Genomic DNA, 26415 nt, shown 5'->3' on the forward strand with positions numbered 1-26415 from the left:
TGTAATTATTTGGGTATTTATTTTATTTAAGTTCCATAAAATGCTTAGATGTTAATTCTTTAAAGATATGCGTTAATGAAGACAAAAATATATTTTGTAACTCAACTTCCAATTTAATACGATATTTTTAATCCTGTTTTTAAAGTAGGTAATGACAATTATACTAACGAGATTTATTTAAATGGCATTCAAAAATTAAATCATAATAAAAACCTGAAATTACTAATTATCTCATTAGGTTTACTGTTATTATTTCTTTAAAATTAGGAATCAAGTTAAGCTTAAACTGAGTTGTACATTGTGCTGATGTGCTGATTGGAATTATATTTCTATTGGGGGAACGTAGTATGCAAGATAACGAAGAAAAAAATTTTGTTTTAACACTAGAAAGACTGAAACTTAGCATATATCTATACCGCCCAAAAGCAATCAAAAGGACTGCATTGTGCAGGAATAACTAATGTGTAAATAAATTTGCTTAATTAATTTTTTTATATTTTTTATGTTATTTACAGTTATATATAACGTTATTAGTAAATATTAACAATAAAAAAATTTACTTCGCTTGGAAAATTTTTTTTTTATGCATTATTATTTGTACATTCTTTGAAAATGAAGAAGCAGCTAGGAAGCAGTCAAAATGACTTCCTAGGGCAATCTAGAGTTAAAAAAGAAAATGTTCTTACTATTTGAACAATAATATTTTGAATTATATATTTTTTCAAAGTCTATCAGCTTAAGTTATCAATGTTGTTCAAAACTATAAGATCAGTTTATTATTTGCGGTAGTAGCTAAGCTCTTTCCCCCCTTTTTTTAAACGGCTGGTACTGAACTTATCGTTCTTCGCTATGGAAGGTGGCAGAAGTGTTGCTCGTTTTGCGTTACCTGGGAGCACCTTATGACCAAAGTCTCGAAGGCGAGCAACATTATCCGCTCCCTACTGCCACAGATACCCGTTCATAGGGTGGGCCACATTCGCACATTACATACAACAGAAGACAACGCACAGGGAGAAAAATCCATGCCATGAGCAGGATTCGAACCCGCAGGCATTAACGTTGCAGGAAATCTAATCGCTCGGAAACTTGACCGACATGTCGGCTAAGCGTAGATGCCCAACCGAAAAGAGGTAATACACTGATACGAAAAGAGAAAGATTTTTAAAAGCATACATAATTAACAAGCAAATGACTAGTTATGTTACAAATAACAAACTATAATTTATGTTAAATGATGATGATTGTATCATTAGTAACAGTACAGAAAAAATCAACATATTTGTGCAAAAATTTAACAACTCATTTAAATAATTCTCTCGCAGATTTTGCATAAACTTAATTATGCTCATAATTCAGTTAGAGAAACGAATTAATTTAATATGAGTTATTTTTTTAAACAATGTGCATGGAATAATTGCAAATCAGTGATTTCTTATCCACTAATCATATTGGTGGTTTATTTAAAGAGAAAAATGAAGCCGTACATCTGCTTGAAGCATGCTGTAGTGTTCTTCTTTAGCGCACAAAGATTCCTTCAGTACAGCAATGTGGCGTTGGTAATCTTGATGTTGTTCTTCCAAAGTTTTCATCTTTGCACTCATGGCTAAAATTTCTTGGTCCCTTTTATTCAGTTCTATTCGTAGCTCATCTACCTATTTAAAATACTGTCTCCGTTAATATTACTTACCGAGTGTCTCCAAAAGATCGACCATTTGAAAAACCAGTTACAGATAAACGGAAGGGAATAGACATATATGGTTTTTGCTGCATTCTAAGAAAACCAGTCATTTTGTTCTCAAAAAAATTTCAAAATAAGTTAAAAATTTCGTCGATAGAGGGTGCTGATTGTAGAGAAAAATTATAAAATGATGTTTCAGAAACAGCTACTACAACGTGGGATAGGAATTAGGATGGTCCAAAACACATCATTCTAATCAGCAGTGCAATCGACGGACAAACTTTATAGCAATTATAGAATTTTGGGGAGGGAAAATATTTAGTTTCCTAAGCAGAAAGCAGCTAACCATACACCTGCTTCAGTTTTACTTTAGGTTTTTCAAATCGTCTGTCAATCGTGAAATTCAAAAGAAAAAGAAAAAAGGAAAAGAGAGAAAAGAATGGGAAGGAAGAAAAAAAAAGATTTGAAGTAATAAAAGTTGGCTAACACAAAATTTAGACAAAATATAACTCTACTAAAAAGTATGAAATTTCTTCTTATGTGGTCCTTCCTGTGATTCTACTTCTTGAGTAAATAATATGACAAACATTAAACTTGGATACATTTCCTTTTTGTAGAAAATAAAAGAAGAAAACGTAGTTTTCTCTCTGATAAAAGGTATGTTTATTTTTCAATTTTGATTTTTTTTTATTTGTAAAGGCAATATAAATCAACAATTACAAGTTTTTTTCAGAAAACAATAAACTAAAGAATATAATAAGATATAATATTCTAATATAACATTGTTCTAAAATTCAAAATAATGTAAAAATTTTTTGAAAAATACGAAAGTGAAAGGATAAGTTGAAACTGATATTGACGAAGTAATAAACGATTGGTACCGAATCTTAAAATTTTTTAATATTATTTTGCATTTTAATATTTCATGTATTGAAACAAATTTGAAAATTATTTTAAAAAATCGTAAGTGCAAATTTTCCAATCAGATTCAGCAAGTGCAAATTGACAGATTTGTGAAAGCTTAGAATTAAATGCAAAATGTGAAAAACTAGCAAGCAAAACTCAAATATTTAAGAATTCTCACATTTGTGTTTGAGTAAAATATTATCTATTAGTTATTTTATAAAAATTAAACAAACTTAACATTTTTCTTCTTGATATTGCAAAAATCTAATTTTGTGGATAGAACATCAAAATATAAGGTCTACATAATTTATTAACCTTAATAAGTTTCATTGATTAAATTTTAAATAAAAATTACTAAAAAAAATCATTAATTTTGAATATTTGTAGAAAACTTAATTTCTGTACGCGTATAATGCATTTGTTGAAAAAAGGAAACTGGGGTCACTAATTCTTAAAATTATTTCGGAAATTGTGCGAAATGAAAAATGGATTATCTGAAAATTTTTTGATCTAATGATAAGCTATTTCTTCACGTAATAGCATTAAATTTAATAGTTCAAAAAGTAAGCCATTAATATATTAATTAATTAGTGGTAAAAACATATCTTATAGCTACTTAAAATCGAATTTTAGATTCCTATCAAAACGAACGAGTCACGATTGCTTAGCTGTTAAAAACACTGAGCTGTCTGTAAGATGGATTGAGGTTCGATACTCAGCGTCGACTTTAAGATCGACCGATGTGTACCAGTTTTTTTAGGCAAGCAAAAGCAGCTGGAGCGCAATACTGACCTCACTGCCACAACGATCACAAAATTGTGAGGCCTTAACTTCCCTGGTTCACAACAGGATGTTAAACGGATGCTTTCTTTCTCATAATTCAAAATAATTATTAAATGATTTGCAATTATGAACATTAATAATTTTCTGTATATGTGTTTGAATAGAAATTTCTTCATTGCCTAATAGAAATCATACAGTTATAATTATCATGAATTATCATAAATAATTATTGAAATTTGTTTTCGTAAATAATATTGAAAATCGTTATCGCAAATAATTGTTAAAATGTCATTTTTGTAAGTAATTATTAAGAAATAAATTAAAAAATATTGCATGAATATTTAAAATAACAAAGAAATACATGATCATTTTAATTTAATGTTGCGTGTTTACGTAGCATAAAGAACAAACATTTGAGTCACCATTAAAAAAATATCTTAATTAAATTTAAAAATGTAAAATAAAATATTATCTACATGTACAAAAACTAATAAATAATAAATGAACAATCGTAGTAAACCTCTCTTAGTCTTCCGAGATCTTTGTCTTTAGCTTCCAATATGTTTTCCAAATGTTTTGCTCTTGTTTCACTCTCAAATAATTTCGTTCTCAAACGTTCTATTTCTTTCCTTTCTTCTTCCATCATTTTGTTTCCTAAGTAAAAATAATAAATATATATGTTCGAACAATAATGATTAACTTATAAGAAAAACATTTTAAACAGAGAATTATGCTTATAAGAATCAAGTACAATTGTAGAAATACAAAATATCAATTTCTCTAGCTTTGTAATTTCATATAATCTAAAAAGCAATCTGTCTTTATATAAGACAACGCTTTTTTCTCTAACAAGGCAAACTTATTTTATCTCATTTGTGTTTTTGCGAATTTCCATAACTGCTGTGAGTTTTATTTTATTTTATTTTATAACCGTCGTTGAACAGCCGATCCAATATTATGGGTTTACGACTATTATTGCTCAACTCCGTAGGCTTGTACTTTTGAACCCAATTCAGAAAACATGGGACCGGGAGAGGTTCTCGTAGTCTTCCTCTCCATGTAACACAACTGCGGTTTACTTCCATCAAAAAGTCCTCCACGAAGGCAAATTTTTTCCCAATACTTAATCCCAGGAGCTCCCTTGTCTTCTGGATTGGGTTTACATTTTAACATTTTTACGTACAATTACATTTTTACGTAGTTGAACATTAGTAGTCGCAAACCCAAAAATTGAGTCGGTGTTCAACGACCGTTACAAAATATAATTTTAAAAAATATTGAAAAAGTAATTCCAGGGCTGCATTGTTTGGGGTCATACAAATTTTAAACAATTGAAAACTATTCATTGATTTTAAAAAAAATTTTCCTAAATAGAAAAATTTTCGCCAAACGTGTGATTTTAAGAACGTTTAATAACTTTTTAGCTGTTTGTTCGTTTTAAAACCCAGCTTTACCACAAGTGTAAGGCACTTAAACTATGTTGTTTTTTTTCATGTCAAAAGTACTTTGAAAAATACTTTAAATTGACAAGTATAATTTACATTTTGCACTTAAATTTGTTTTATTGTTTCATTCTTTCGAGACAGTTTTCATTTATTAAACCATTTAAAAATGGGTGGAAGGCATTAAAATCATACATTTTCTTAATAGCATACCGAAAAGCTGTACTAACTTTTTAAATGTTACAGATTTTGCTTTAATTTTTTAATTTGACTTAATAATTAATTTTTTAATTTGGCTCAATAATTGGCTAACAAATATTTTAAAATAGTAATTTTTCTCCCAATAACTAAGTAAACAAAAAATCGATATTCATTTCTTATAAATTGCTATTATTGTAGAGTAATTCTGAGCTCAAAATGATACTTAAAACTTGATTCCAAAGTAGCCTTTTGAAAGTATCAAAATATTGCTCTTATTGTTCTATTTATTTATTTTAATTTATTTTATTTTATTTATTTATTTACAATTCTTCAAATCATGGTATTTCGGAATCGTTCTTCAGGGACGAATTTATAAGAACTACTTTTTATATCGGATTGTGAATTGTCTTAATACAAAATTTCGATTCATATATTTTATTATTATTCGCTTAATTAAGATTTTCTCAAAACTTTTAATCAGAATTATATTATTCAAGACTTAAATCTTAACTACAAAAGTTTAAAGAAAGAATATTTAGCATGAAATGATCATGTGTTTTACTGAATCCCATTTCATATATTTGCGATGAATTTAAGTGCAAACGATTACAACAATCATTCCTATTTTATTATTATTTTTTAAACTAAGACTTTTTCTTCACTTTTAAACAATCTGAATTGCATTCATTAAGTGTTAATGATTAGCTGTTAAAACACAAAAAAAATTGATAATAATCGTAATCAGATTTAAATAATCGTATGTGAGCATTTTACTGAATTCCACGTGATTTTTTCTGTGAAATCATATGCAAGCATTTAAAACTTAGTGTCAATATTTCATTAGTATTAGAAATCTCGGAACATTATTTTTTCCTTTTCTTTGGTAAAAAGATATTAAGTTTTTCTAAAAAGAAATTGAAATCAAAAAGTGTATTTGTAAGTATTTGATGCTTTTTAATTACATATTATCAGTACTTACTAAACTATTAATCAAATAAATTAGTAATTTAATTAAATATCATATTTTCGAACATAAAAGCATTGAAAATGTGCCCCACATAGTGTTATTTTGTACGCATGCTTAATTAAACACATGTGTTTCTCTGTCAGTGAAAGGTTATTTTAGTGGTCAAGATTCTCAATTTTAAATACTCAATCTCAATCATAAATTGATAAGTAAATTGTGTGTGTAAGTGCTATGTTCTTTGTTCACTTTAGTATTTAGATTAAAACGCTTAACTTCAGCAAGAGATTGAATTTTGAAGTATGTTGAAATTCTAATTAAAATAATATAAATTAAATATTATTTAATTTCAAAAATAAAATAAAATAAAAAAAAAAAATTTTACCACTTCAGAAAATTTTTGTTTTAAATTCATGAATTTTTTTTAATGTTTGCAGCTGAAATTCGACACGAATGCTGTTGATTTGTTAAATATATTTGTACTATCTTCACTTATACCATTTTAGTCTAGAATCAAATTTTTTTAATTAGAATAGAATAATATAGTCTTTTTATTGTGATGTTTTACATTAGTTGTAAGCAAAAAGTTTAAGGGATATGCATGTATTTTCATCATTTAACAGTTCAGTTTCTTAATGTTACCCTTCTGTAATGTATTGCTCCTTATCTAAAAAATACCTTAATAGTGAATTCTTTAGTAGTTCATTAGATTTTTTACTAACTTGAAATTTATCAAAACGAAAACATTTTTTTGAAAAATAAAACTCGATAGCCATTTTTTCTTCATTCTTTATAAATAAAATGTTCCCTTCAATAATTTTATACTGAAATCAACTTGTTATTTTAGAGAAAGTTTGACACCCAAGCATTATTTTAAACTGTAGGATAAAATTGAATTTTTTTAATTTTTTATTTTAGTTATTTTGCACTTTTACGGTACATGTAAATAGTAGTAATTAGGGATCACGTCAGCAGCACATCGTGAATTTTATGGACCTGTAAAAACTCTCTCAAAAGAGTAACTCTCACATCATCAGAGTATTCAACTCCAGTTTTTGAAATCGTGCCAAAAATGGTATAAAAAATTCATTTTATTTTCATGTTATTTATTTCTGCATCACTTGTTTCTTATTTCAATTTCACTTTGATATTACGTACTAGATGACCTATTTTCATTTCTTGTTAATGTCCCAAATAATATGAATCTGAGGGGAAAAAAGGCTTGTTTCTTTTATAAATATTGTTTTACATTTCTTCTTTTATGCATGGGCTTAAAGCACTTTTCAGTTGTATCAAATGAAAATGTTATGAATAATTTATTTAACATAAACATCAAAACAAATCATGAAAGATATAAGAAAATCAAATAACATTTTGCATCTAAATAATTAGTTCAAAAGCATTGGCTTTTAAAGCCATTTTCTGTATCTTTAATGTATAAGAAACATATATTTTAAACTTTGTTTTTCTAAAGGAAAATATTGAAATAAATTTTATTTTAAATTTACTTACTTAACCTAATTGATACAATATGTATCACCTGATAAAGGTTCTTTTTATTCAAGTTAAAATCCGTGTAAGGTTAAAGGAAAAAAACGCAAATAATGCTAAAAATGGGAAACAGTTCGAAGGGTTTTCTTATTTTCAATACTTGTACTTCAAAAAAATACACAGAGCGAGATATTTTTGTTAACATTTATCATGTTTCCAAAGTTTAAAAAATTGTTGCAATATGCATATAATGCAAAATTATTGAAATAGGCATTTTTTTTTTTACCTAAAACATAAATGCAGCGTTTCTTTATATTTTAAAATTAACATAGCCTTGGTATACTATAAAGTTAAGCAATATTCATTAGTCTAATTGAAGAAAAAAATTATGCATATTTTTAGATTTAAAGGGGAATTGATAATCAAGGTTTTCGAATTATAATTTTTTTCTCAATTATTTTCAAATAAATCTTGAAATAAATTTAGAAGAAAATATTTTAAAGGCAATGCATTTCAAAATTATTCTCAAAAAATAATCATCATAACATAGCGAAAAATGCTCTAAAGTAAAGTAATTTTAAAAATTGGGAAAATACTATTATCATAAATTTATCATTAATTATCATAAAAATGTAGTTTATCATGGTTTGAACTTATAATTCAAGCTAAATATACTCTTCAGGACGTGTCGCGAAATTCATATTATTATTATTATTATTATTATTGTATAATGATTTTTTATGCCGTTTCCATCTTCCAGCGACTGTCAGGAAACGATAAAAAAAATTTTGTCTGGGAAAAACACATACCATTATATGTTGCCATAAAATTGTTCACATTAATACATTAAAGTTGCTGTTTTAAAGGCTCATTCTCACAATAAAACTTTTAATGCTATTTTTATCAGTTTCCGTTCTACAATCGTTTATTATCTTTATCATTATTATTAATAGAGAAAATGTGTTTCCAAGCAGAAAAAAATAGCCAGTTTTCATCGGGTTTAATAGATAGTACCATTAAACCAATAGTGTTATTCAAAAAAAGGGGAAAAAGTTTCATTTAAAGAGTTTTGAATAGTTAAAAATATGAATTCCGGAATAGAAGGAATTTATAATCGGTGAATAGAAGTTCTTTTTACTTAGGATAGTGTTCGGAAATTCAAAACGTATGGAAGATGAATCTTAAAATTTATTTTCCAGCTTAAAAAGTAACGTGATTTGAGGATAAAATAAAATAATACTATTTTTTCTTTATAGTTTTAAATTTCTATTAGTTTTTCCAACTATCTATAGTTTTTATAAGAAGGGAAAAATAATTTTTATTTATTTATTTTTATAAGAGAAAACAGTTTTTTTAATTCCAATTTCGTAAAAGCAAAAGTAATTTTAATTTAAATAAATTAAGAGAGAAGTTGAATTCTAATAAATCAGCACGAATTATTTTATATTAGTGGGCTGCTCCCCCTGCTTGCTAACGCTCGCCAACCCTGGAAAATTGCTGCGCAATCTTATATGGTTTGCTTCGCAAACCAAGTTCGCTTCGCTCGCTACTAACTTAGGTACATTGCAAATGCGCAAAATTCTAAGAATTCAAAACAATCATTCAAATCCATATAAAAACTTTTTTTTTTAAAAAAATTACCTCTTTTTAGTAAATACTAAGTCATTAAAATAAATTTGAATTCAAATAAATGACATGTAAATCGTTAAACCTATTAGAAATGTGCTATAGTATAATTCGTAATATAAATCAAAAATCGTCAAATAAATTCGTAATATATAAATTCGTGAAAAAAAGCGCTTTCGACAAAATACTAAAATAGAGATCTATCGACAAAAACTATTCACTTCTGCCTAGCTTAATAGTATGATATTGCCGCAGCTGATGCTCTCTGGTTATTTCCGTTTCCGTTTTGAAAAGCGCTGTAAGTTGAGCCACCTCAGTTAGATTTGGCATGTGACATTTTTAGCTGCAATCATTGGTCGATTCGCCGTGTAAGAGAAATAGTAACGTAAACAAAAAAAAGCAAACGTTGCCACTGGCGGAAAGGAAATACAGCCAAAATTTGGGAGCCACGTAAGAGAATTATATATATTAGATTGTTACTTTTTATTCCATGCTCTTTACATATAATTGATCAGTGGTTTATTTAACTGACTAATTTCTGGTTTTGTTTTTTGTATAGAACAAAAATTAAGATACTTAAGAGAAGCACCGCAAAATATATGAACCTACAATAAGCGAATCTCATATTCTATTACTAAAATTATATAGAAGCTCAATTCCATTTGTACTTACCTACACCTTTGTTTTGAAGCATTTCCATTAATTTCTTTATACTTTCTTCTCTAGCTGCTAAGGTTTGCTTTTGAGTTTCAATTCTCATTTCTAGTTCCTTGAAACACAAAAAAGACGTCATTTTAATGAAAGTGCAATTAACCATCCCCTTGATTAAAACTGTCAGTATCTTATGCAAGACAATAAATATTAGTACCTTATATGTTGTACTAATGACGATCAATATTCTTAAAATTACCTTAATTGTTTCCCTGAGAAGGTATATTTCTTTTGTCATGTGCTCTTTTTCGGCATAGAGAGCCTCTAAATGTTGTATGTCTGCCTCGGGATTCCTCATATGAGACATTCTTAGTTCTTCTTCGAGCTGCTGGATTAAAGTCGCTTGCTTCTGGCAAAGAAATTAACTTTCCTTAGATACTCAATACAATTAGCAATAAACTAAATACTACAATCACCCCTGAATATATTTTGTTTATAGTGCCCTTTAATTGGACCTTTAAGTATTAATTTTAAAATGAATTTTAATGACAGTTATACTGAGAAAAAAGTATAGGCAAAAATAACAGAATTTGGTAAAATTTACCGGTTGTAAGGGAACACCATAGAGCTCTGTAATTTTTACCGAAGTGCTTTGGTAATGATTTTGGTAGAATTAACAATAAAATATGGCTTTATAATATGTAATAAAATTTGGTTAATGTGGTAAAATTTGATAATTTTACCATGATACCTTAAAGTATGACACAAAAAACCGTTTATTTGGTTAAATTTACTTTTCAGTTTTTTTTTTTGTTTTTAGTATATGCGTGGTATCTATAATTTTAAAATACAGAAATTCCGATAAAGTGTTACCGAAATAAACGGGAGAATTACCAAATGAATGGTTTAAATATCGTGTATTTTGGTTTTAATTGCCAGAATTATGGTTCTTTTTGTCATTGCCATACAGTACGGAAGTTTTGCAAGAATTTTTTTCTCTGTTAAGAAAGTTAGACTTCAGAACTTAAACAATAAAACAAAATACGTTTTATGGCTGGGGCGGTATCTATGCAAATTTCATCTACTACCTGTCTGATAGAATATTATTTTTATTTTGAGTGGGATTAAAAATGCTTACAGCACATTAAAATAATTATATTAGTTATCGAAACAAATATTTTATGATATTATGACTTAAATTTTAAAGTCAAGGGACACTCTTAGAAATTAGTGCCACAAATTTGCAACTTCAAATCTACATTTTAGGATATAAATAACTGTTAAGTGTGTCATTATTTATTGGTCCCATATGCTTTATATTTGCGTTGTAATTTTGTTTAAATATGACAATCAAAAATGAATTTTCTTTGTTCTGGTTTGAAAACGCGTCCCATGCTTTAACGCTAAAAGGGACACTTTAGAAAATATTTTCACAAGCGTGCACCATGGAGTCTATTGAACATCAATTGTTTTGGAATGTATCATTCTTTAAATTTGCGCTATACACTTTACATTCGAGTTGTAACTTTGTCTGAAAATATCAGTCTAAAATACAGATTTTTCTAAAAGAATTTTTTAAGTTTTAACGATTCTATAAAAATTTAAGAAATTAATTCCCCAAATTTTCAACGTAAGACACATATTTTCAGAACATTAATAAATTTTACGCGAGTAATTTTTTAAGTTGGTTTTATACTGTAACAATGTAATAATTTATTAAGCGTCACTCACCTGATTCTCCGAACGGAGCATTTTGAGTTGGTCATTCACGAGAGCGTGTTTGGCTGCCTCCTCTTTTCTCAAAGCTCTCTCTTTCTTTAATTCTGGACTCCAGAAAGTTTTGATACTGTGCATACTAGAGCCTAACTTGGAGGCAGTCACATCCAGTTCCCGTTTTACATTACCATACTGACTCTGTAAATCTGTTAAACGCGACTGCAGCTCACCGGGAAAGTTCTCCAATCTTGCACCACCATAATTTAACCTGGTAAGATTCAATATAATAAATCAATTCTATGATTATTGCTTCATTTTTATCTCAAGTTATTAGAAAATTCAAATACATGAAAAAAGGTTACAGTGCGTTGCTCTATTGCCAATTCAGAGCTATTAAAAAACTGAAAGATATTTTTCACTTACGTAATGCAGTTAATGGATATTTCTCAATTGAGATGGCTTTTTTTCTCAATCAGCTGAGACACAGAATAACAGAAATGTCGAAATTGGAAAGAAAAGAAAATTATGTTTTTTTCTGCACTTAAAATGAAGTTTTTAATAGTTCTGAAAATGTCATCTTTGTTAACTGTGTGCTTACACGCTGCGATTTCATGTGTTGTTCTCACTTTTAAATTACTGCAATGACATCGCTCGTTCTTCGGATCATAAGTTGATTATTTTTTTATGTAAAATTGCAAACGTCATTTTAAAACACTTATAAACAACATTTACTAATATGACTTTCTCGAATCTGTAAGAACTTAATATTGGGACTAGTTGATTTTAAACTGCTACAATTCTTTTTCTTTATTTTTATTCTTGTTCTTTTACATCGAAAAATATTTTATTTCTCGTGTGATGTTAATTTTAATTTTGTAACATGGATTATATTATTTTTTGTTAACATTAAATAAAACTACTTTGAGTTTAAGTAAAGACATCTTTTTTAGACGGAAAAACATGCTGATTGTCATTTACTTGTCCACAAATACATCACACATTCTCATTTGCTAATTTACAGATGGTAAATATTTTCAAAACGCGGCGTCCTGTTAAATATTTTCAAAATAGGTCGATGAATCTCGATTGATTTAGTAAAAAGTCGTCGAGTATTATGCAATATATTGCGTAAAAGCATAAAATGAAGCATTTTTAAATTTCAGTGGAGTGTTTCCTAAAACTTATATTTCTCTAATTTCTTGAGACGTTATCCCACTAGAAAACCTAAGAAGTTTCAAAGAGTTAATAAAAATATAATGAAAATTCTTTAGGAACTTAAGACATACAGCAGGTTACTTCGTAATTTCTGAAAAATAATATACGCTTAAACTACAGATTCTTTAATATAAATAGGATAGGATCTGATTGGCTACAAAATGTCAGATATGTAGAAATAAACTAAATATATAACATGCAAAATAACTCCATAAAATATTTAATTGCAAAGAAACAAATACTAGGTCTTAACAGTTTGATAGTTTTAGGCATTGACTATATTAGAATTGTCGACCAATCTTGCTAGCTTCATCAACACCTCATTTCCATGTTCATACAATTTTTTTTAAAATTTTAAAACTGGTACACTACTGACTTATTTTTACTGAGAAAATTGAAGACTCTACAAATCAAACAAGATGAAAATAATACAATAATTAGACTTCACGGCACTTTATCTTGAAATGAACAAAGATGAAACTAGCCTATAAATCAAATACGGTATTGATACGTATTACTTATCGGATGAAAGGGTCTAATTGATACTTGCCTTTAATATTAGTATCTAAGAAAATGAATGCGTACCTATTATCCCCTATAGGATTGGTCCCTCTGGTGAAATTTGAAATACTAGTTCTATAGGATTCAGGTAACCCATCTAATATGGTCTCTCTCGTTACTCCTACTCCCCTATAGGGATCTGGCATTGGAACTTCGTCTGGTCTTCTCAGACTATAATAAGCATTTTCTAAAGATCTATCTCTGGACCTTGCTGCATGCCTCGAAGCTGCTATGTCAACTCGTTCCAGAGATCTGAAATTCGAAAGATACCTCCATTAGATCCTATAATTTTGTAAAATAGTATGTACCATATAGAAATTGTTTATAATGTAGTGCAAAATGAGAAAGCAAAGCAAATTTTAACAGATAGCTGGGCAGCATATACCACGGAAATCTAAAACACTTAATGTCATCGAAATATGTAAAAAAATAGTCATACTCCAAAACTTAGGGGCAGTAATAAATGAAATTAAGGTCATTAAGTTAAAGAAGAAGAAGATAATTGAATATGAGATAGGTACCTAATAGGCACCGAGAAAAAAAGTACGGTCAAATTAAGGTTAAATTTACAATGTTTCTGGTTCTATGGAAACACCAAAAACTCGGTAATATTTACCGAGGAGCTTCGGCTATGATTTTGATAAAATTATGAATAAAATATGGTTTTTATTATAAGTGATAAAATTTGATAAATGTGCCAAAATGAGATAATGTTATCATGATATCTTCGAGCATGGCACCAAAACTATGTCTTTAATGAAATTGACTTTTCAGTTTCGTGTTTTTATTAAGTGTGGCGATAATACGAACTATAATTTTGAAAACTAGAATTTTTAGTAAGCCATTACCATATGAACGGAAAAATTACCCAATGAATGCTTTAAATAGCGTATATTTTGGTTATATTAGCCAGAATTATCGTACTTTTTCGCAGAAATGGAATTACCATACACAGCAGCAGTTTGATCTGAATTTTTCTCACTGTATGAGATGACCTGGTGGGTTATGTTGCTTAAATAGCTTCAGCATATGAATAGTCAGCTATGTATTTTGGCAAAGCATCTTTAAAAGTTATCTGTTTTTTTATATAATGTAAGTTAATTCTGTAAATTTTTGTACGGAAAAAAAATCAAATATTCTTTCTTTATATTTCGTAAATTTTTTTCAGATATAATTAAATAAATAAAAATGTTTTTACAGTAATTGAATTTAAAAGTTTACATGAATATTTCAAATCAAGTTTTTATTATTTCCGTTAATTTTTTATTTAAAATAAATATAAAGAAGTATAAAAAAACATGTTTAGTAACTGTACGTAAAAAGAAAAAAAGGAGCTAAAATAAATACAAAAGCAAATTTTTGAAGAAGACTTAACTAAATTAATTTTTTAAACCAAATCCCTCATTATTAGTTAATATCGGTTAATAAGCATATCTTATGTTTACTTTTCCAATGATTAAAATTATAACTAAACTGTCTAAAAATCTGATAAATTATGTACTAAAATATGTATCCCGAGAATCATTTTTTTTTCGTGACAAAAAATGATGATTTATCACGCTCTTGAATTTTAGTACGATAGGGGACATTGGAAACTTCATGCGTTCGTCATTATGCTCGGGCACGTTTCTTAATTCTTATAAACTTTTTCTTCAAAATGAGTGCATCAAAGGTTTTTCTAATTTGCACAGAAAGGAGATGTACTTATTTTATAAAAGAATGAGGCTCATACTTAAAATTTATGTTGGTAGATATTTTCCTTTTGGTTTTGAATAATAGAATTTAGCGAAATATCTTTTTTTTTTCTAAATTTTCGCAAAAACTAAATGGTGTTTTTACTCACCAACTTCTGTGGTTGGTTCTTATTCATTATTGTTCTTTTTCCTCTAAAATTTGATAAAAATATTTTTTTTTTTAAATTCGCAATTTTAACTTCATTTGTTCACATTTTGTTAATAGTGAACGGCATGAAAGAATACATTGTTTTTAGAAATTATCAATTGAAAAAAAGTATTTTAACTTAAGAATACTGAAAGTGTAACACAAAAAGTAAGAAATAAAAAGTCTTTTTTCTTGTCAGCAATCTAAAATGATGAACTTGAATAATAATAGCAGTATAAATTAGAAGAAAAAAAACTATCTCTCTAGCCATTTTTGTTATTAAAAATTTCAATACAAAAGCTTAAATTTCTATTTAATGACATATTATCTTTCATTCTTGTACTTTTTGATGTATTTTTTAAAAATTTATTTATTACTTTTGACCCAAAATTAAGCGCGAGCTTATAAAATGAAGGTCATGGGAAAAAAAATCTTTCCACGACAATTGTAAAAGGAACTTAAAAGCGCGTAAAAAGAACATAAAATTGCAGTTACTTTTGAGCAAATTGGAATTTTGAAAAAAATATCGTGTTAAGTTCATAATTACAAACGGCCCTGTAAGAAACTGACCACTAGATGGCACACTAACTTTCTTTTAGGTTTCTGTTTGTTTCCAGAGAGTGGAGTCGAGATTATAAAAATGATGGCGGTATTTTGATAAATGTTTTGGTTAAATTTTGTCTGTTATGTGTCGTTTTTATGTCTGTTTTGTGCATCTCTAACTTGTGAATAAATAATTTAAGATGCAAGCTACTAGTCTTTTCTGAGAAAGTTTAAAAGTCTTTACAGACTAAAAATAAATTGGTGGCAGCGTTCGGCACGAACAAATAGTCAGTGCCTTCTTAATGAAACAACTTAGGGGTAAGTACTTTTTCTATCTGAAAAGTGCCTTAGTATTTTAAAACTCAATTTTTGTATTAAAATCTGGGTAATTTAAATACTGTCATATAAATCTAAATTCACATTTTGTATTAAACGTTGGATTCTGATTTGAACGCACATGCTTATCCCTACTAAAACATTTATTACACATAAATTTTGATGAAATATTAATTTAAAAAGCAAAAATTACAAAGTGTTTGCTTTAAAGAAATACAAAATTGTTTTATTCAGTGTATTCTGATTTAAAACTTGTTTGAAAACTGAAGTTGAGCATAGTGTTTAATTATATTGAAAGTGAAAGTAAACTCATTCGTCAATGTAGATGTATGTGTAATATTTTTATTCCAGATCAACATGAGTTAAGTTTCAGTTCATGAAAAATTTATGAGATTTGAGTAAGGATCTCTGTTTAAAAAAGAAAGATTTATTACTTATTGAAAAGAACATTTAATTTTGTTTTTGTTCATTGTGGTTTTAGCTAGGATTATTGCTTAGTAAGTTAAAAAAAGAATAATTAAATGTTGTATTTAATATTTCTATAATTATCCTTGAGTATTCTATGATACAGGAATATAATTTTTTGTTGACTTATGCACAAAGTTTATTGCATTTGTTTATTTGGTAGTATTGAAAACCAAGTTCAATTTATAGTGAAATAAATTTTAAATAGATTGTATTTTTTTTGTAAAAAAAAATATATATATGAGGTTATATTTGAAGCTTTTAAGTGAACATGAGAATTTATTATTGATTGAAGCTTTATATATGTAATTATAGAGTTTATTCACTGATTCGTTTCGATTTTAATTCGAAAGTAGGGTGAAATTTTATGCAATTTGTTGAATATGTAAAAAGTGTTTTTGAAACTATTTTGCATTGTTTATGGTATATTAAAAATTAGCGTAAAAATGTTTAGTTGGTTACTATTGCATAATAGATGTTATATTTTCGAAATAATAGATCTTAGAATTGTTATTCGTAATGCATTTTAAAGTTTTCTTTCGGTTGTGAATGGTGGTTTAGTTTTCTTACTGTTATTTTTTAAGTAATAAATAACACAATTTTCTTTAATCTTAAATTTGAAGTATAAAGAAAGAAAAGGAAAATAAATTAAAAGCATTCTGATTTTGTTGATCCTTAAGTCATGGCTTACTTAGCAAAAGCTAAAAAAATTGACTTATTAGAAGTGTGTGAAGAAATTGGTGTTGATGCTGACTCTTCTAGTAAAGTAGTGGAAATTAAGAATTCAATTTTGAACAGCCCGGCTTATAAGGAAGATGAAGTAAAGATTATTTTAGATAGAATTATTGAGGACAGAAAACAAGAAGAGAAAACTCGACTAGATGAGATAGATAGACAAGAAAGAATTAGACAAGAAGAGAGAGAAGATAGATTGGCGCGTGAAGCCCAATTACATGAACTGGAAGTAAAAAAATTAGAACTGGTGAATAAGGATCCTGTTCAAAATAGTGATTCAGAAAATAAAGTTGAATATTCTCATCGAATTCCTCTTACTCAGATTACGCCCAAATTTGATGAAAAGCACGATGAAATGGGACTCTACCTTATAAATTTTGAGAGAAGAGCAGAGATGGCTCAGGTACCAAAGAAGGATTGGGTTGCCTATCTGTTAGCGGTTTTACCTGGAGAATTGTCAAACATGCTGGCAAGAGAAAAACCTGACGATGCTATTAACTATGACTTTGTAAAAGATCTTATCTTGAAAAGATATAAACTGAATAGTGAGAAATTAAAGCAATGTTTTTATAGACATCAAAAATCCCAGGACAAATCTTGGCGAAATTATGCACAAGAACTGTCTAGTTATTTTACCCAGTGGATTACTGAATTAAAGATTGAGAACCTGCAGCAGCTTAAAGATCTGATAATAACTGAGCAATTGAAGTTTCGAGTACCTGTGGAGATAAGAGAACATTACTTAGAAGATTGGCTGAAATTTATCACTCCATTTGAATTAGCTGAAAAGTTGGACAATTTTGAAAGTATTCGAGAGAGTTTTAAAAAGAAAGATTTTCCCAAAAGGAATTTTTCTAATATTAGAAACCAAAATTGGAACTCTAAGTTTAGCGAGAATAAAAAAGAATTCAAGCCGAAATTGTTGACAAAATCGGAAATATCTCAAGAAAAACTAAGAGATAGAGAATTTGAAAAGAGAAAACCCCTTCGTTGCTATGAATGTGGCTCTAGCAATCATCTTAGACCTCAATGTGATAAGTTAAAGAAAACTCAGGAATCTATTTCGCATGTTGTAGCTGACAAAAGTATTGATGAACTGATGTCACGTTACATTAGTGTGGGTAAAGTAAATGGAGTTGAGATGAAAATTTTGAGAGATACTGGTGCAACTCTAGATCTAATTTGCAACAAGTATGTGAAACCACATATGTATACAAATGAAAAGGTTTGGTTAAGAACACCTTTGGAAGAAACTTTGACATGTTTGCCTCTTGTAGAAGTTGAGTTGGAGTGTGAGATGGGACACATAATCACTAAAGCTGCAGTCTTAAGAGATTCCTTAGATCAAGGTAGATATCTGCTTGGAAACAAAACTGCTATGCTATTTGAAGAGTGCAAAGTTAAAGAAGATTTACAAGTACATATGTTAAATGCCATACAAACTAGAGCTCAGAAAAAACTTTTAAATGTTGAAAATGATAACCAAATCCAATGTGACGATAAACTTAACAAAGAGCTGAATGAGAACACATCTGAAGATAACGAGAAAATTGAAGAAGTCCTACCAGTAGTTAAGGAACTGACATTGCAAGATCTCATAAAAACTTCTCCAAAAACGTTTATCAAAGAACAATATGATAGTAAAGAATTGAAACCTCTCATTGATGAAGCGAAAAAGACGATTTCCAAACCAAACAAATACGTATTAGAAAGAAACATGCTGTTTTATAAGAAAAGAGACAAAAACGGAATGGAACGAAAACTATTAGTCGTTCCTGAAAAGTTTCGTGAACAACTAAAAACGTTTTGTCATGAAGGTACAGTTGCACATTTAGGTGCAAATAAAACTAAAGATGCTTTATTTAAGACTTTTTATTGGCCGAACTGTTTTAGTGATGTAGAAAAGTTTGTTAAGACTTGTGACCATTGCCAACGAGTTGGAAAACCTCGAGATAAGAAAAAAGCGCCGTTGAAAATTGTCCCTGTAATTTCAGAAATATTCACCAAGTTGAACGTTGACGCTTGTGGACCTTTGCCAATCAGTACTTCGGGGAACAGATATATCATAACGGTAATATGCATGTCATCTAAGTATCCTGATGCAATACCTACTCCTAATTTGTGTTCTACAACAATCGTAGATGCGTTACTACAAATTTTCAGTCGTCTTGGCTTTCCTAAAGAACTACAAACCGATCAGGGAACATCATTCATGAGTGTTCTTACAACTGAGTTTTTGGACAAATTCGGAGTTCGAGTTGTAAGAAGTTCAGTAAGACATCCCCAAAGCAATCCAGTTGAAAGGATGCATAGAACTTTGAAACGAATTCTTAGAGTGCTTTGTTTAGAATCTGGAACAGATTGGGAGAAAGTCTTACCTCATGCTCTATTTGCGTTGAGGACAGTTATTCATGATAGTACTGGATTTAGTCCAGCGGAACTAGTACATGGCCGAAATTTGAGAACTCCAATGATGTTGCTCTATGAAAACTTAACAGAACAAGGTGACGAAGAAAACAATGTGATCTCGTATGTTTTTGAACTTCTGAATAGAATGAAATGTTGCCAAGAACTTGCTATACAGAATATGCAAGCAATTAAAGAGAAACAAAAACTGTGGTACGACATTAATGCGGAAAAGCGAGAGTTTAAGGAAGGTGATCTAGTTCTTATCATCGCTCCATCCAAACCAAATAAACTGTCTGTTAATTGGATTGGACCAGGCGTAATTATTAAACAACTCTCGGAAACCAATTATATCATTCGTTACCCAGACAATGATAAAACTCATGTGTATCATGCAAATATGCTGAAGCCGTACTTTCAGAGGGAAGAAAATGTGAACTTGTTGTGTGTTGAAAGAAACTTTACCAAAGAAGACGAGGAAATTCCTCATCTCGAATTCGAATCTAAAGACGATGAATTATTAGAAATTTGGCAAAATATTCAATCGAATACTAGATTGTCTGAAAATCAGATAGATGAACTTTGTTTGTTAATTAGAAAATATTCCAGCATTTTTTCAAATGAGCCTGGATGTACAACGTTGACTGAACACGACATTGAACTAGAGTGTGACAAATCTATTTGTGCCAAACCCTATAGATTCTCACCCCGACAATCTGAAATTTTGAAATCTGAAGTAGAAAAGATGCTAAAGCTAAAAGTTATTGAACCAGGAGAGTCAGATTTTACTTCTCCTTTGATATTAGTGGAAACCCATGGCAAAGAAGCAAGACCTTGCATTGATTATCGGCGATTAAATAAAGTCACCCGCACAAAATTTTTCCCGTTGCCTAATATAGAAGAACTGATAGAGAAAGTATCTGCTGCTACATATATTTCAGTCCTGGACTTAACCAGAGGTTACTGGCAAATTCCATTAAGTAAAAATGCCCAAAGGTATGCTGCATTCGTGACGAATTTCGGAACTTTCAAGCCATTGCGTTTACCTTTTGGTTTGAAAAACGCACCATATGATTTTAGTCGGCTTATGGCAAGTATATTAAAAGGGTGTGAAGAGTATGCAGTGCCTTATTTGGATGATGTGGCCATATTCTCCCAAAACTGGGACGAACATTTAAAACACCTTGAAGACATTTTCCACAAGTTGAGTGCTGCTAAGTTGCACATTAAACCGTCAAAATGCCAATTTGGCCAAGCTTATGTAAAGTACCTTGGTCATTTAGTTGGACAAGGCCTAAGAACACCTGGTGAACTGAAGGTCCAAGCCATAAAAGAATTCCGAATACCCACTACCAAGTCTCAAGTCAGAGCTTTTTTGGGATTAGCTGGCTATTACAGAAAATACATTCAAAACTTTTCTGTAATTGCAGCTCCACTTACAAATTTACTCAAGGGCCGAAATCGTAAATCAAATATTGACTGGAATAGTTCTTGCCAAAAGGCATTAGAGGAGCTTAAAGAGAGACTTTGTGACAATCCAGTTTTGTATAGCCCGGACTATACAAAGTCTTTCATCATTCAGTGCGATGCTTCCAATCTTGGGATTGGTGTTGTGCTTTCGCAAATGATAGAAAATGAAGAACATCCTATCCTGTTCCTCAGTAAAAAAATTTTCACCCACAGAACAAAAATACAGCACTACAGAGAGGGAATGTGCCGCCATTATTTTTGCTGTGCAAAAATTGAAATGTTATCTTGATGGACACAAAAAATTTCTTATACAAACTGATCATAATCCCTTAGTGTGGCTGGAAAAAAACACTGGAACAAATCCTAGACTTTTAAGATGGGCGTTAATTCTGCAATCATTTAGTTATGAGATTGTACATCGTAAGGGAAAACAACATCAGAATGCTGATAGTTTGAGTCGAATCCCTTAAAATCAATATCATCATATACCATCATAAAATATCTCAGATATAATGAAAAAAAAATTTTTTTTCTTTGTCGTTCTTAAATTTCCAGTATTTGTATAAATGTTTCAATATTTTGTATATTATGTGTGTTTAAATTCTTTCCTGATCTATAATAGTAGGGATAGGTACAGTGCTTTGCAAAAATTTTAAGGTGCTAATTTTTCAGATAGAACTGGTACTGTATTTGTTTATTTCGCAATATTGCATTTGCTTATTTTTCATTACTGTATTTGTTTATTTTTCAATGCTGCAATGGTTAATTTTTCAATGCTGCAATTGTTTATTTTTCAATACTGTAATTGTTTATTTTTCATAACTATATTTGTTTATATTTCAATACTATATTTGTTTATTTTTCAATCAAAGAACTTATCTTTGGAAATATATAAACTTTTCAATTCGAGAAAAGTTTTTTTCATGAGGGGAGGAAGACTGTAAGAAACTGACCACTAGATGGCACACTAACTTTCTTTTAGGTTTCTGTTTGTTTCCAGAGAGTGGAGTCGAGATTATAAAAATGATGGCGGTATTTTGATAAATGTTTTGGTTAAATTTTGTCTGTTATGTGTCGTTTTTATGTCTGTTTTGTGCATCTCTAACTTGTGAATAAATAATTTAAGATGCAAGCTACTAGTCTTTTCTGAGAAAGTTTAAAAGTCTTTACAGCCCTATCCTCAGGTCAATTTTCAACTCAGTGATTTCCTTTCAGTGAGCAGTAGATCTGCGCCTACATTGTTTTTTTAACTACAAGTTCAATAGTTGATAATTCTCAAACTAATTACCGAATGTTATTTTTTTTATCGAACTTCCTGTACATTTTTCTACCTTCGTAATTTCAATACTCCAAGTCTTATAGTTTTGGCTCTTGCAAAAAAAAAAAAAAAAAAAAGGAAAAAAAAACTGTAGCATTAAAAAGAACACTTACAACTTACAACAGTGGCGGCACTCGCAACTTTTTAATAAAGAGAGACAATATATATTAGTTTCATATTTGATATTTTCTACTACAAATGTGAAACATATTCTTAATTTTTATTCACAAATAGAATGTTATAACTGCATCTTTTATTTATTATCTTATCATAATGATATCTAGCTTGTTCCTTATAAAGCTGAGAGAAATGAACAAAATAAAACACAGATCACAGAAGAAACAATTCTGTTAAAAAATAAATAAACTGTATGTTAATGACATTCATGGTAAAAAAAAGCATAATTCTGGTAACAAAAACTGAAATATATTATAGGTATACCATTCAATTGGTAATTTTTTAGTTCATACGGTTACAGTTTTACCAGAAATTCTGTTATTCAAAAGTACAGTTCTTATTACCCCACATTTAGTTAAAATACAAAACTGAAAAGTAAATTTAATCGAATTAAAAGAAAGGTAAAAAGTTTGCAAATTAAAAAAAAAATGGAAACTGAAAAGTAAATAGTTTTTATACCGAACTCTCTGGTATTGCCATAAACTTTTCAAATTTTAACTTTATTATAAACCAATATTTTATTGTTACTTTTACCAAAATCATTATCGAATCGCTGCGGTAAAAGTTACTCAGCTTTTTGGTATAATGTGGTATACATTAGCATGGAGCATGATATATTTCAGTATATTCTGGTAGTTTTTACCATACTTTTTTTTCTCAGTGATAAAACAATTTAAGAAGTATCATAAGTATTATAAAGTATAGCATAAGTTATAAATAATTCTTCTAATTATTAGGATAAACAAGAAAGCCATATGAATTAAAAAAGAACTTTTTCGTGATTTTATATCAGAATTGAAAGAGTTTTCTAAGCAGTACTTTTCTAAAAATATTTTCAGTTTTCTCAGACTCCACAGCTATTCTCAAATATTTCTATTTTTGACGAAAAAAGAGTAGACATGTCAGTACAGAGAAATGTAATTGTTTTTTTTTTCAATTAATGGAAAGAGGTAAGCGTACGCTAACCCGTTGCAGAGCTCTTAAAAAATGCTTTTGAATGTTTCATGATTCCCCATATCACAGGCAATTTGAAAAACTATTTAAATCATATTAAAAGGAAGCAATCGCATAACAAATTTGTCAACTTAGACTAAATATCTACACACCTATGAATTATCAGGAACTATCATTGAATTTGTATTTTTATAATTTACTGTGTTATTATGTTCTGTTATTCTAAATAACCAGGAAATCGATGGTTGGAGAATAACTTTATTGCAAAAAGTTTGATAACTGCGTGCTTTCTTGTCACATATTTTATTATTGAAACAAACAAGTAAAGTTTTATTGAATTGAAGATTATTGAGAAATAAATTGAACCCAAAGGGATTTTTAAAAATATAAAACCTTTTTTTTTCAACTCTTTAATTCCATAGTGAGAAAGCAGTCTAATACATGCTGTGGGAAAATAAAATATTTCTATGCATGTACTGCCGATTAAAATTGCAGGATAATCAGCAAGAGAAATTAAAAACTAATTATCCAAATTCAATTGATTTTTTCGTGATAGATGTCTTGTACGTTTTATTAGAACTGATAGCAATTGAAATGAAATTTGAAAAATTTATATTAAGAATTTCACTCTCTATATCGAGAAGTCTATTAATTAAAAATTAAAAATTATTAATCTGTAAACTTTTCCACAAAACAACATTAGACAAGTTTTGAAACAAACCTCTGCATTGTAAAAAATTCCGAATGAAAATACGATTTAAAGTGCCAGCACTTAGGGTGTCCATAAAGTCTATCTTACCGTGTAAAGTATTATAACATAATTTTTACAGTAATATTTATTTAAACAGGGTGATTTAGTGATTTTGTGGTTGTTCGTAACGTAATTTGATCCGGAAACTTTTAGTGTGGTTGGATTACTTGAGATTTGATATAACCAGTTAATATAAATATATAACTGATAATATATTATATCTATGACCAGATAATGCAAACATATAACTTATACAAAATATACGTTATTTTTAAGAACAATTTAGGTGTCTATAATATATATAAATTATTAAATTACTTAAGTACACATGGTATATAAAGAAAACTAAAAATGCATGCAGATATTTTCAAAAGTTTTATTCAATTCTATCAAACTCGACTCTATTCTGACTCCTTCGGGGTAGAGCAGAGGTCAACTGTAAATGCTAAATAGGATAATCTGTTTTTTTTAATTGTAAATTTGGATTTTAAAGAAGAAAAAAATTCATCGATTCAACTGAAGTTGTTAAGATTTTGTTTTTAAAAAAATCCTTTTTCCTCATAAATTCGACTGATATAAATCCCTTTTCATAAAAAGAATATAAATTTAAATTCTGTCAAAGAAAAATATAATTAGATTAGTGCATAACGATTGTTAATACTAAAATATGTTGGAAGTTTTTTTAAAGATATTTCAGTAAAAAGAAACTTATCCAGACATGCATGATTCTTAACCTCAAGTACTAATTAAAGTTTTTAATTAGAAATTCCCTTTTGGATATTGAATAATAAACAACATCTTTATATAAAAGTTTTCTCTAAAGAATTTTGTTAATTAGAGACAAATATTTTCCTCTTATGTCTGGAAGCAATAAATACGTTAAGAAATGAATTAAAGCCATTCTAGTTAATAATTTACATTTTGATTTTTATAGTTTTGCCTAGTCTACTGAAATTTGGCAAATTTTTAATATCATGTCACGTATAATATGGAACAGCGCGTGTCTCTCATAATTGCCCATAATGACACGCATATTTGTCATTGACTTCTTATTATTATGCAAAGGTAAAAACTAATTATTTTATCCTTTGAAACTAAATTCTTGAAATTATTATCTATCAAAAACTAGCATTAATGAAATACTTCAGCATTGATTTATTCTTCTAAGCTTTACATCTCATGAAATTTAGAAATTCATGCTCTGTGAATTTACAATTACGAATTCTAACTTTCAGGATTCGTGAATTACTAATTATATGGTATAGCTTTAAAGATTCATGTTCTGTGAATTAACAGTTGTATATCCTAAACATTTTAAACTGAATTATCTACGTTATTATAAACTTGTAATAATTTGCTTTAATTATATGTCTGAAAACTGACTTTGGTATGCATAATATCGAGAATCATGGGAAGCATCGTGATATTTAATTCGTTGATTTAATCAATATTCGATACTCCTGTATTTATATCATCCGAAAATGTGTTTCTTACAGATTCATTTGAAAACGCTAATTCCTATGCATGCAGAATACAAATTATTTACTAAAATATGGGTTCTCATTTTTAATCTAAAATGTTGTATTTAGACATTTACTGAATTTGTGTGCTTAAGACATTAAATGAATGGGCGCGTTTGAGACATTAAAATTATGTAAATATTATAGATTATAAATGAATTATGTAAATATTATATTTTTCAAGTGGTATTTATAGTAAAAAAAATATGTACTTGTTTAAAAATATAAACATAAAAAATGAAAAAAATTAAATTTCTACTGTGCTAATAACTGGAAGATAAAAAGTTAAATTTCAAGAAGAATAAAATGCCACAAAAAGTTTTGTAAATTCAAAATTTCGTACCAATTTTTGCAAAAATATTAAAATTTTAATTTCTTGAAAATTCTAACCGAGTTACCTTTAACAAGCAATCTAAAATCAATAAAACTGTTTATAAATTATTGCAATATTACTTAATTACTTAATTATTTTTTAATTGCTCAGGAAGCCACGTCACTAAAGCTCATGTGGGCTGGCTAACCGTTAGGGGTTTTCGTGGTTTTTCCCCTCCATGCAACACAAATGCTGGTTAGTTCCATCGAAAAGCCCTTTATGAAGGCAACTTTCTCTCAATACTTTATCCTG

General features: G+C 28.7%; 1 protein-coding gene across 2 annotated transcripts in view; it reads right to left on the reverse strand.

Moving 5' to 3' along the window:
* The window catches only part of LOC107455932 (ELKS/RAB6-interacting/CAST family member bruchpilot), an 88284-nt gene that overhangs the window by 20116 nt on the left and 41753 nt on the right, over positions 1 to 26415 (reverse strand). The window contains exons 2-7 of one of the 2 annotated variants that reach the window (XM_087167823.1): positions 13259 to 13486; positions 11474 to 11726; positions 10002 to 10148; positions 9764 to 9860; positions 3888 to 4021; positions 1485 to 1652 (exon numbers count right to left, since the gene is read on the reverse strand). In XM_087167823.1, coding sequence (XP_087023949.1) covers positions 1485 to 1652; positions 3888 to 4021; positions 9764 to 9860; positions 10002 to 10148; positions 11474 to 11726; positions 13259 to 13486 — 1027 coding nt within the window. Of the gene's footprint in view, positions 1 to 1484; positions 1653 to 3887; positions 4022 to 9763; positions 9861 to 10001; positions 10152 to 11473; positions 11727 to 13258; positions 13487 to 26415 lie in introns of both variants that reach the window. The other variant, XM_087167822.1, reaches the window with a different exon arrangement.

Source organism: Parasteatoda tepidariorum, chromosome 1 (genome assembly GCF_982258835.1).
Source record: "Parasteatoda tepidariorum strain Cologne lab strain chromosome 1, Ptep-v5.0, whole genome shotgun sequence".
Lineage (NCBI taxonomy): Eukaryota > Metazoa > Arthropoda > Arachnida > Araneae > Theridiidae > Parasteatoda > Parasteatoda tepidariorum.